The sequence below is a fragment of the Anser brachyrhynchus genome (assembly GCF_964034855.1).
Source record: "Anser brachyrhynchus genome assembly, chromosome: 8".
Classification (NCBI taxonomy): Eukaryota; Metazoa; Chordata; class Aves; order Anseriformes; family Anatidae; genus Anser; species Anser brachyrhynchus.
The window spans coordinates 32441193-32454064 of NC_137702.1; the positions used below are offsets into that span (position 1 = coordinate 32441193).

Consider the following 12872-nt stretch of genomic DNA (forward strand, 5'->3'; position numbering starts at 1 on the left):
AGACGTTTCAGTGGTATTCATCTTGAAGTCAATATGCTTTAATCTGATCTAGTTACTACTAGCACCTTAGCTATGGGAGTCAACCTACCTGCACACCTGGTGGTTATAAAATCCACAATGCACTATGTTGGAGGGATGTTTGAAGAGTACAGTGAAACTGATATTCTGCAAATGATTGGGAGAGCAGGAAGACCTCAAGTAAGTTAATGCTGTATTATGGTGATGCTATCTATAGGCAGATAATTAGAAACTATTGGCAAAGAAACAACAATACCAAAAAATTTATTGCAGCATTTGTTTTTTTAGTTTTTTATTAGCAGTTAAATTATATCTGGGTAGTATCTGAGAAAAATCTGTTTGCTTTTGTACTGTTCATTAAAAAGCATTGCTTCACCTTTCTCTAGAAAAAGATCTGAAGATTGCATTTGGTTTGCATAAGGAATATGGATTAGAGAAAAAGTAGGAAGTTGGCACAAAACTTAGAAATTGCATGATAAAAAATCTAGAGTATTTAATTAATATTATTTAATTAATCTAATCTAATTAGTATTATTTAATAAATCTAATTAAGTTAAAATAGGAAGGGGAGGACTGGAAGCGCTGTCTTCATAAAGTTCTAATTACTTTTGCTTCCACAAAAAGAGAGGGTTGTTTTTTTTTAATTTCGTTTTACCTTTTTTACTTTTGTATTTTTTCTGCAGTTTGACACTACAGCAACAGCAGTCATTATGACTCGTTGGAGTACAAGGGAGAAGTATATACAGATGTTAAATGGTGCAGATATAATAGAGAGCAGGTAACTAATTTCTCATAAGACTATATAAATGGTAGTAACGTTTCATTATTTCTACAGAAGGTGTAGAAATTTTTGTCTCTGTTTAGAAGAAATTTAAGAATCCAAAGGAAAGCAAAATGAAGCCAAGCTAGTCAGAAATAACAGCTTTTGTTTTAACAGATAAAAACAACTTTAGGTCATATTAAACTTAACAACAGAAAAGTTAGATGTAGATTCCTACTGGAAAATTTAAGGAACCGAAATAGTACATATTGCAAAGACAAACAGCAAGAGTCGAACCCAGATCGTGTCTCTGAATCTTTCGACAATAGAGTCTAGAAAGTACTAAACTACAGAATTCAGTTGATGTGAACATAATTTCAAGAATCAAATATACAGGAAAGTTAAGGTGTTAAAGGATAAAACACAAACGTTTGATCATGTTATTATTTTAAGGTTTCATTTTTAAAATATATTCAAAATATCAAAACTGTGCTATAACTTTTAAATGTATGTAACTTTGTTTTCTAAATAATTATGAAAAGTTGCAGAATTATTATTTGTGTTCACCTGTCATTAAGCCATAACTTACATTTTTGATTATTTACATATTCTTTACTATTTTCTAGTGATTTCACTGATTAAAGTGAACAGTTGACAGAAAAAAAAATCCAAAATAGTTTTAGCATAATTTGTGCTACTAAATGCTGAATATACTTACAGCTTTTTTTGGTTGATTTGTTTTTGACAGCTTGCACAGGCATCTTGTCGAGCACTTAAATGCAGAAATAGTGCTGCATACTGTCACAGATGTCACTGTAGCTTTGGAATGGATGCGATCAACCTTCTTGTACATTAGAGCTTTAAAAAATCCAACTCATTACGGTTTGTTTGTAATTGATCTAAATTATGACACTGGCATGTGTTAGATCAATATTATTTGTTTCTTTTTTTTTTTTTTCTTATGGACTACTGTTTTATAAGGGGTTGAAGACGATGTGTTATGTGGCCTGTAATATTTTTAGGAAAAATAATTCCACGTGCATTAATATAAATAATTGGAATTTCAGTGTGGTATAACCTTAAAAACTATGAAGAAGCCATTTACAGCTTCACATGATCTGTTTTTTTCATCTCAATGCAGTGGGCTGTGTATGAATACAGTGTCTAGCCACAATGTGCTTTTCAGCACTGAATAGGCAATATGCTGCTAAGAAAAAGACTTTGTCTAGTATTTCATAGTTTTGCTAAAACAAAATTTCAATAATCCTAATGCTGGTGTCTTCAATTCGTTTTCTCCAGAACAGCATCTCAGTTGCCAGCCCTGGCTTTGTCCTTGTTCCTGGCCACTTGCACTACAATGATTATGAAGTCATTGGTTACTTGCTGGAGACAATTTTTTTTAAGGATTTATAGATGGGAATGGACCATAGTACATTTAGTACTTAAATGGGTATTACGGTTTAGGTAGCTTTCTGTATTTTATGGTAGGAAGATTCCACATGTGAATTTGGTCCCTTAATAAGGAACTATTTCAAAGTTCCTTACAGATAGTTCTGCAACTTTTAGGACTCTGATGTGTTATGTGGGAACATCTGGAGCTTTTATCTCTTCCTGTCTGTTCCAACAACCACTTATTGATGCATAGATAATTACACTGTGTAAGGCTCTTGATTTGTTCCAAGTATAATAACATTTAGAATTTTTTCATTTTGGGTATCTGGCTCCTAAATATTAGGAAATTGGTTTTGATTGGTTACAATATTGAGAAGGAAGCACGTAATCATATTAGATTTTTTTTAATTGTCTTTTCGTGAAGGTTTTTCATCTGGATTGGATAAAACTGGAATTGAAGCAAAATTACAGGGTAAGTGGCTTTTAAGCTTCCTCAGTAAAATGTTACATTTTAGGCCAGGTTCATCCGCGTTTATGCATATTATACAACTCCATTAATTTCAGTAGATTCAGTCACAGAACAAATGTAATTTACTATGTTGTACTATTGATTTTGTTTAATTATTTATACTTTTGGAACACTATCAGCATATTTTGACTGGTAGAGAAATATTTCTCTTATAGAGGAGAAAAATTAAATGCCTCTAGCTGCCTCATCTTCCCATATACGTATTCAGAAATAAAACTACACATAGAGCTCTCTAATTTTGACTTTGTCTTTTGTCCTAATTTTTCTTTGCTTGATTTATCTCTTTTTTTTTTGTTTGTTTGTTTTCTGTTTATATGCTTTCAAAAAAGCCTTTTTCTTTCCCTATTACAGAGACTGTGGCTTCTTTTCCCTGTACGCATGAAATATTTTGTAATGATATATACAGTTATCTTTCACCTTGCACATGCAATATATGAAAACTTTTCTGGTTGCTCTGGGAACTATCACTTTGAGTGCTTTCCCAACTTTATTTTAAAATTCTGAATACTGTGTTAATGTTATTTTTGCCTTTTAATTTCCTCAGTTTTGAAAGAGAGAATAGCAGATAAAACACTGATCATCCTCAAGCAGATATCCAACACCAGCAACTAAATGGGTTTAGTGAAGTAAATACAAATTTATCTGATACAGTATGAAAAATTCTAATGAAGGATTCATAAATACCTTTGGATATTTGAAATTTCAACCATTTAAGTATTAAAACTTTAGAGGAAATCTTTTGTATAAATACTGTGAGTTCTAAGGCCTGTCATTCAGAATTGAAAATGGCAGCCTCCATGACATGCATCTAGTCTCTTAATTTTCTACTTTCGCTTTACTGAAAAAGAGTTGGGTTATCCTGTATCAAACATCTTGGAGTGAGCTTGCACTAGGCAGAAATTTGTCATCAACTTAAGAAGGACTTTAGCTTGAGCTCAGTGTAATTACTTTGACATATGCTCATTGCAATTAGATGTTGTTCTTGGCTTGTAAATAGGTAAGTTTTTTTCTGCAGGTACTAAAATGTATTTTCAAATTGTGTACAGAACTGTGTTTGAAGAACTTGAACAATTTGTCTTCTTTCAATTTGGTCAGGATGGATAAAGAAAATAATTTCAAACCAACAGGTAACACTTCTCTAAAAATCAATTTTCAGAAGTGATTTTGAGATACTAGTGAACTACAAAGGATCACAACTATTCTTATTTATGTGAGTACGCAAATGTAACAGAGAGTAGACTCTGAAAGACTGCATGCCTAGGATATATGATTTGTTTCTTTAGCAAATCATGGAAGTTGATTCTCTTAATTCTTGAACAGATCTTTGCTTCTGATGTTGCTGGAAATTTTGTTGCAGATTAGAAGAAAATTATAGAACTTTGAACTGCATCACATCCTGCTATCCTGTGATAATGAAGGACAGGTTTTATCAATACTAGCTCTTCTGTACAATGCTGTGCTAGATGTGGTTGGCTTCTCAGCAACCACAGTTCACAGTCTGATATGTTAGTGTGAATTCATTCTTCATTGGAGAAAACTAACTGGTGCATATTTTTCTGCCATTCTGTGATGGGGTCAATAATATCCATCAGATAGCTGGGGCAGTAGTGTATTCAGTCAGTGGTGTTAAATCTCATAGAGCCCTGTAATAATAAAATTAATTCAGTTTTGTGACTTAAATATATACACTTAAAATACTTGGAATATTTATTTTTGAAGGTATGTTTTTGTTTTACAGAGACTGGAAGATTAATGGCATGGTATTATATTGCATTTGAAACAGTGAAACAGTTTTTCACAATTAAGGGAACAGAGACTTTAAATGAATTGGTAATTTAACATTTCAAAGAAACTTTACACGTTCGATTAATTTTAAACAGAATCAAAAATGGATTCAGAAGTCTTTATTTCTGTTAAAGAGTTCAGGCTTTGTTTATATGAAGTATAAAGTTTTAAAGAATGCATCTTAATCAATTCCATATGGAGTATTTTTGACGCTTTTCACTGGGGAGATCTTTTGATTTCCACTTCTTCGTCTTCTCACTTTCTTAGGAATATATAAAGTTGCTGAAGCTGTTCTGCTTATGTATAAAATACCGTATTTTGTTAGTTAGTTATATTTTATTCAAAAAAAAAAACAGCTGCTTGAGGAACAGATTTTATTTTTAAAGGAATGTTATTGACTTTATTTTAAGTCATTTTTCTTTGTCAGATGACAGTTTATTATTGCAACTGTTATATCACAAAAGACATTTCGTTTTCAAATGGATAGTGTGGTAGAACAGATTGGCTGTGAAGAAAATGGAATGCCTGTTCTCTTATAGCTATCTTTCTTACTGAAGGATGAAAAAAGTAATGTGAAATACATAGCAAATAGCAAAAACTGTTAATATTAGCCTTGCATATCATAAGTTGTTAGCAGTGTGATTAGTTTTGGATAAGTTCAAGTGGAGTAATCATCTAAAAACTGGAAAAAAAAATCATCCCCTTCTGTTGTATAATAACCTTTACAGGAAGATGAAAGAAAGTTGGTCAGTATTATGAAGAACTAGTTGACCATCTTTGCATGGTCATAGTGTTGAAACAACCAAATTTTAAATGATGTTAATAAAAAAAAGAAAGAAGTATTACAAAAAAATGGCAGAGAATGAAAAAAATACTGTTAAGAAAAAGTTAAATTGTTACAGGTTACAATGATCTCCAACTGCGCAGAATTTCTGGATGTCAAGTTACGAATAAATGAAAAGAAAATACTGAACACTTTGAATAAAGACAAGAACAAAATAACCATCAGGTATGAAAAATTAAATACGTTGAAAAAGGAAAGTATATTTTTAGTAACAAATAAAATGAATAGCAGAAAATAAGTATATTTTCATGTGTAGGTTTCCATTGGAGGGGAAGATTAAAACAAGAGAAATGAAAATAAACTGGTAAGCATTACATTGTGTTGTTAATTTTTATTGAAAACTGTCATTTTGTGGCTGTTGAAATCTCTGCTACAATCTGTGCCACTTTATATATGTTATTGTTTCTGTTCAGGTTTTTCTTTTGTTTTCCAGTAGAAACTTGTTATACTTTGCTTACAGTACAGCTTATATAACAAGACGTGAATATTTCTCTTTCAGTCTTATTCAGGCTCAGCTAGGATGCATTCCTGTTCAAGACTTTACTTTGACACAAGATACTGGCAAAATATTTAGAAATGGCATAAGAATTACTAGATGTATGGTAAAATTTAATCCTTTTTTGTATATACAGTGTTAAAAAATATATTTGATCTGATTAATACAAGTCAATCGTATTTTTACAGGGTTGTCTGACTTTCTGGCATCAAGTAAAACCAACTTTTCTGCATTATTAAACTCCGTGATTTTAGCTAAGTGTTTCAGGTGTAAACTTTGGGAAAATTCACTTCATGTGTCTAAACAATTGGAAAAGATTGGTAGGTACCATTCAGAAATGATAAAGATGTAATCAGAAATGTAATCAAAAGTCATAATCAGCCTCTGGAGTGCCTGTTTACATAATTAAATGTGTCTCCCAGTTACCCATTTGCCACGGTTGAGTGCCACAGTTGTTAGAAGTCTGACGTGATCTTCAGTAAAAGTAATCCATTTGTTAATTTCCTTCAGGCTTTCAAAGTGGTTCATATGGAGTTGTTCTTTTTTTCATAATACTCATTTCAGTATTTTGGACATACTCCGCATTTGTGTGATTGCATACCTCTGACTAGAATTTACCTTCCTTTTCAAGCAGCTGTTACCGTAAGTCCTGCTACTCATATGCGTGAAAGCCATTTAATTTGCATTGAAGTGGATAGTAACCATGAAATGGAAATAATTTTACTGTGCATGAGAGAGATTCTTATACATGAAGATCACAAGTTTCTAATAGTGTTCTTCCTATTAGTGTGTCCTGTTACTAGACGAACTTCTGTCTGGAAGTGCAGATCTGTCATAATTACTTGAAAAGGAATTCAAAATTTTGGACCCATCTGTATAACAAAAATGTAGTTATTCTTGTTTGAGGTAGAGTATGTCTTTTTGCTGTATTGTCTGATCTTACACTTTCATGCTTTCAGAATTCACTGCAGTTCTCCGCATTTGTTCTTTAAAGACACATCTACTCTGTATGAAACAGTATAGTACAGAGGTCTGCAAATTAGTGAGCGCCTGAGCCAGGAAATCCATATGGTACAGTACATTACAGATTAACCAGCTTGGGTACAGAAGCAGTGTTGCTTCGTTCATGTGGATTCAAACTAGGAGACAGGGCTTGTTAGCTTCTGCACAGCATAATACATCGTGGTGGAAACCCATTTCCAATATTTCTGGATCTGTGCTGATGTACATAGAATCATCTGAGGAGTCTGCCTCATGTTTAGCATTTCTAAGTGGTTGGAATGAGTGGAATAAACATGGCACTTACGGTGTTGAGAAATCCTCTCCTGTATATTACATTCAATAGAATGAATTTAGTACTATTTTTTTAATAATAGAAGTACGATATATATTTATACATCTCTGTCCCCATTTCCCTTTTTTTCTTTGTATTTTTTCTTGTGCTGCCATTGCTCTTGCAGCATATGTTATAAAGGATTTATAATTTTCAAATTTTCATTTATTCCACTCACAGGCTTCTTTAACAGTCTACTTACAGTTCACTATTTTTCCCTGAATCAAATAGTTATTGAATTGATACAGGTATTATTATTATTATTATTCTGTTTCATTCTTGATCTCTGTCATGCTAGGGCAATCTATTCTATGTCTTTGTGAGTTAAGTGGAATATTTGAGCTCACAGAAATTTACTGATATCATATAACATATTTAGAAATCTCTAATTTTTAAACTCTTTTCACAGTATGTTATTTTTTGAATCTTAAAAAAGGCTTAATAATCAGTACTTCCTTTATACCAGTGACTGTTCTTTTTAACTGAGCTTGAATGTGATTCTTACTGAATTTCTACAAATATCTATTTGTTACTCTTGTCCAATAATGATGCTACCTCTGGCTCAGATACCTGGATTCTGTTTGCTTGTTTTCACAAACAGAATAATGATCAGTTGCCATCCAGGATTTTATTGCATCTACTACATGTTCAGTTTGATTTTAATTCATCAGAAATAAAGATGAGGAGAAGTTTTACATCATTTTTATCTTACATTTTCTTCATTAATGGAAACCATTCTGCCATTTCAGGAGCTATAACAAAAGAGCTAGTCTTCAGCTTCATTTAAAGAGCAAGGCACAAGCGCTAAGTGAAGTAGCTGCAGAAGTAATAAGTAATAGTCTTTAGTCTTCAGACTACTCACAGAGCTTCTGTAAATAAGAGAAGAGCTGAGAAAAGGTGCTTTCCCCAAGTCAGACCCAAAAGGTGTTCAAATATACTTAAAAGAAGGAAGTTTTTTTCTGAATTGTTAAATTCTTGAGTTGAAATGAGTACTTTCTTGAAAGATTGCTTTAACATGTCCTCCAAGAGGCAATCTTGAGTTGTCTCCTAAGAGGTTTCCAGAACTGACAATCATGAGGAGGAATAAGATTGCATATAGAATTCTCTGCCAAGCTGCTTGTCATGTGGCAGATAAATGGCAAAATATTTGGCTAAATACGCAAAAATTCCTAGAAGTTTATAATACATATTTTTTTCCTTGAATGAATTTCATTATTAGTTTACTCAAAAACTTTGGAATTCTATGACTTTAACATATAATCCTTGGATAGGATACTTTGTCTCAAATGTTGTTATCCAGGTGAGTGACATGCTCTTTCTTCATCATATGTACGTAGAGTACTTGTTTGTTGACTCCTGTAGAAAGTGATCTAAAATCTGTTTTATACTAGAAAATGTTTGTTAAAAAGTCAGTATTATAATGTTAAATGTTTTCTTCTTCTCTTTACTAATGGATACATGAAATTTTTACTAAAATATTTAATCTACTGAAAAGACATTTTATGATTTCCTGGGCAAAAAACTAGGAGCAAGCATACTTTAAAATGATTTCTGTTTTGTTTTTACTTCCTATAATGCAGTTTAGAATAATTAGAGATTAGCAATTGTCACTTAACAGCATAAAACTAAATTTTTTCACAGGTGTATCATTGTCAAATGCTATGGTAAATGCTGGGCTGACATCATTTAAAAAAATAGAAGAGACAAATGCAAGGGAACTTGAATTGGTAATTTATTATTTTGTATGCAGATAAACATGATGAGGAAAGTAATATGTCTGCTATATGAGTGCCAGCAAAATTGAGTGTTTTAAGTGGTTTATTCATTTATACTGGTGATTTTAAAAAGTTTGGCTACTTATTTTTTCTTAAAAATGTATATACTGTTTTAGCAAATTTAAAGTGGATGACTTTACTGATTTGGCTGGATTTGGAAAGTAGCTGCTTAAATACAAAGAATTTATTTATTAACATGATTTGAAACAAAAGACAATGTGCATTCCCCTTTTAGTAGTGTTTGTAAATAAATATTCCCTTTTATATTTTTTTCTGTTGCTCTATATTTATCTTAATGGTGAAAATCGTGAATTACCATTATTACTAGTTTTAGTTAAAAAATGGTCATAGAATAAAATTCTTCTTGAATCATCTATAGAACACTCCTTATTGTGGTCAAGTTAGATTTGGTTCTTGGCTTCTTTTCTGAGGAATCTGCTTTTTCAGTGTTTTGGAATATGTAATACGTTTCTAAATGAAATTGATCTTACTCAGGTTTGGGGTTAGATTTTTTTTTTTCTTGCCCTCTTTTCCAGTTTTCAGGTAATTTCTGTTTTGTTTTGTTTTCACTAAAGCTGGGGCAACATAGAAGCATCAACTCATAAAACCTGACTAGTTTTTTAAGGTCATGGGCTAATTCATTGGCTGTTACCTGAACAGAAGAGATAGCAACAGAAAAAGTATTGTAATTTTCATTTCTTTTGGCTATGTTGTTATTGTGGACATCACTGACAGTAGAGAAATAGTAGTGATAAGGGCTTTTGTCTGTGGCATAATTATTCTGGTGACTTTGATTCCTTGAATTTACATTTGTGTCAACTTCTCTGATCAGCTGAATGTATCAGAAATGAAATTAAATCTTTGCAGATTTTAAACAGACATCCTCCTTTTGGAAACCAGATAAAAGAATCTGTTTTGCATCTTCCAAAATATGAACTTGACATTGAACAGGTAATGCTTTTCTATTTATTTTATGATTTTATGCTAAGATTGTTAAAATAAAGCAAATAGTAACATTAGGAAATATTGAGCCTTCACTGATAGAAGATTACATGGTGTTGTGGCCTCATTCCACCTTAGCATGTTTAATAAAACTCTTAAACAAAACTGAAAACTCTGAAGGGCAGCTTTGGAATAAACATTCTCTATCACACCTCGCTTCTCTCTCTCTCCCCACCCCTCTCTTAATAACAATTAATGTTAGAGTTGCAAACCAGTATGTTGACGTTCTAGCTTAGTATGTGAATCTGAGAGTTCTATTTTAAATGTTTGAAAAATAAAAATAAAAACAAAACCCTAGAGACATGAAAAACAACTGTATAAAACTTACAGAACACACATTAACTCATGTTTGTTTTCTGTGTCACACTGAGGAATATATATAGAGAAAAAGTGATTGCATTAACCTAGCTGGTGCCATTTCAATGGCAGGATGTAACCTAACATTCTAATCCTGTGTGCTTTGAGGTTCTGATATGCATTCTGTCTGTGTCTTTGAGCAAGTCACATAGTCACTTTGCTTCAGTTTTCTGAAATGAGAAATTTGAAAAATAGCTTTAAAGTGTCTTGTGAATTTGGTACAAATGAAGACACCTTTGAAGTTAAAAACTTTATACATGTATGAAACACTATTTTTATAATTATCAGTTCTACTTTAGTTTTTCATTTGACTTAATATCCGATGAGTGTCTCTAAAGTTGTTTGCAGAAGAAAGGGTTAACAATGGTAAATATAGAGGAATGTTGGAATGGCAAAACCTTTAATCTCAAAACTGTATCAAAATATGCAATTTTCTTCTTGTATCCTTCTCTTGGCATAGAAGAGAGGAGGTTTATTTAGGGGGGGTTGATGTAGACTCTCTTTTTTTTCAATATTTAATCAAATTTAGGATATTCAGCTATGAATAAGATTAGTGCTGTGTAAGAGCATCTAAGCACAACAAATAAAAAACGTACTGTAAATTGCTCAAATTGAGCTTTTCTGCTTGTGTTAATGCTTAAAACTTTATAGAAGGACATGTTTTACTTTGCATATTTTAACAGTTAAGTCCTTTTCTATATCATTTGTTTCTAGCTTCCAAAATACAGTGATACACTGGCTGAAATCTTAGTAACCATCAAATTAACAAACTTTGAGCAACTACAGACAAAGAGAACAGCGCCAGATTTTCACTATGTTACATTAATCATAGGAGATGCTGACAATCAAGTAATTTTTATTCAGAAAATAATGTATGTATGATCAGATTTTTTTGCTTAGATCTTTTTAAGTGTGTTGCCATTTAATGCTTTGTCTTGCAGTTTTTGCAGTACTTTCTAATGATGCCAAATGGTACAAAATTTGTCTTTGTCCTATAGCATTTTCTAGTCACTCAGTTTTCATCTAAAACTCTGCATAGGACTTAGTACAAAAAAACCATCATGCTTGTATGTTTGTCAGTACACGGGTATGTGTACGAGTACAACACTGATGCCATGTTATAGAAGTCATAATCTAATTTCCGCATAAATACAAAACCCATAGAATACCTAGTAAAAAGATACATTCTTAAGCTGTTACTTGTGATTATTAGCTATATTTCTTTAATTATATCACTGTCAAAATTGTTTTTCACTCAGAGGTGAAATTAAATTCTCCGGTTGGATAAATTATGCTTGGAGCAAATGGGAGGAGAGAAAGTCTTTTCTAACTATGTGATCTTCACATGAGTTCTGGCCAAAGTCTTGCACTTTTGGCAGAACTGAAACTGATCATGGCTCTCTTACGGCTATAGATCAAATATTATTGGAAGATCATTCTTAAGCCACTTATCAAGCAAAATCCAAGAACCAAGGCCAAATAAAGACTCTCACATGGTTACTGATACCGTAGTATACAGTCTTGTTTTCATCGACCATATCTAATAATACTTTACTGGCACATTACAGGGATTCAGTGTTGCTAAAAACTGGAAATTGGATGAAGAAAATTGAAGTGAGAAGAGCTCTTAAATCAGAGGACATTAGTATAAATTTAATTAGTTCTGATTATGGTAAGTTAATTGGTATACTTGTAATTAAAAGCAACTGCATAGGAATTTTGAATAAATTATTAAAACACTTTATATCAAACCAAAATATAATAAAATGAACTTAAATGGAAACAAAATTCTATGAATTGTTTTTTTACTGTGTTGAGTGTTACCTAACTGTCCTAATTACAAATCTGTTTATTTACTAGAATATTAATGTACTGGGAAACATCAAAACTGTTATTAAGAGATAGAATTTTGCTCTGATGGTACAGATTAGGATTCTCTTCTGTCCTTCACCTGCAAGTTGAATTAACTTTTAGTAGGCATAAACTGTCAGCTTTATAGATTACTCATGCTGGGAAGAACTCTATTTGCAAATGGTTAGATTTTGCATTCTTTGCGTTTTATGTCTAAGAGTGTTAGATACAGATCCATCTACACCTCAGCAGCAAGAAATTTCTGCAGTGGAAAATGTTGTTTCTTAAGGTGTGAAGTTTTAAACATTGTTTCCCTCAGTGTCAGTTTCCGTGAAATTGAAGCTACAGCAGTAGATGATGGCTTTGATTTCTGAGGGTTTTTTTAATCTCAGTCATTAAGAATCCATTCATATAATAGCTTACTTTTAATGGTACATTATCCTAACAGATTCCCATAGTCTTTTAATAAAGATTTATAGTTAAACCATTTAGAAAAGTGTATGTAATCAGTAGCTTCAGAAACAGTTCGTAGCAATTTAATTTATTTTTTTTTTCAAAGTTGGCCTTGACATACAGCAAGCATTTACAGCCTTTTACTTAATACCAAGAACAGTTGGAGGCAAAGTTGTTACAAATAAAAAACTGAAAGCTGAGTCTCCACTTGATATGTATTATGGCTCACCGCAAAGTCCGCCAGCAGCAGAAGTAGATACAGGTAAATTGTGAGATC

The 12872-nt window shown here is 32.1% G+C and overlaps 1 protein-coding gene across 1 annotated transcript in view; it reads left to right on the plus strand.

Annotated features, from left to right (window-relative positions):
* The window catches only part of HFM1 (helicase for meiosis 1), a 136861-nt gene that overhangs the window by 102777 nt on the left and 21212 nt on the right, over nt 1–12872 (plus strand). The window contains exons 22-36 of the mRNA XM_080602814.1: nt 53–198; nt 702–796; nt 1527–1660; nt 2595–2642; nt 3746–3826; nt 4438–4529; nt 5387–5493; nt 5585–5632; nt 5828–5925; nt 6013–6144; nt 8799–8884; nt 9800–9883; nt 11006–11163; nt 11860–11963; nt 12702–12857. Coding sequence (XP_080458940.1) covers nt 53–198; nt 702–796; nt 1527–1660; nt 2595–2642; nt 3746–3826; nt 4438–4529; nt 5387–5493; nt 5585–5632; nt 5828–5925; nt 6013–6144; nt 8799–8884; nt 9800–9883; nt 11006–11163; nt 11860–11963; nt 12702–12857 — 1569 coding nt within the window. The remainder of the gene's footprint in view (nt 1–52; nt 199–701; nt 797–1526; nt 1661–2594; nt 2643–3745; nt 3827–4437; nt 4530–5386; nt 5494–5584; nt 5633–5827; nt 5926–6012; nt 6145–8798; nt 8885–9799; nt 9884–11005; nt 11164–11859; nt 11964–12701; nt 12858–12872) is intronic.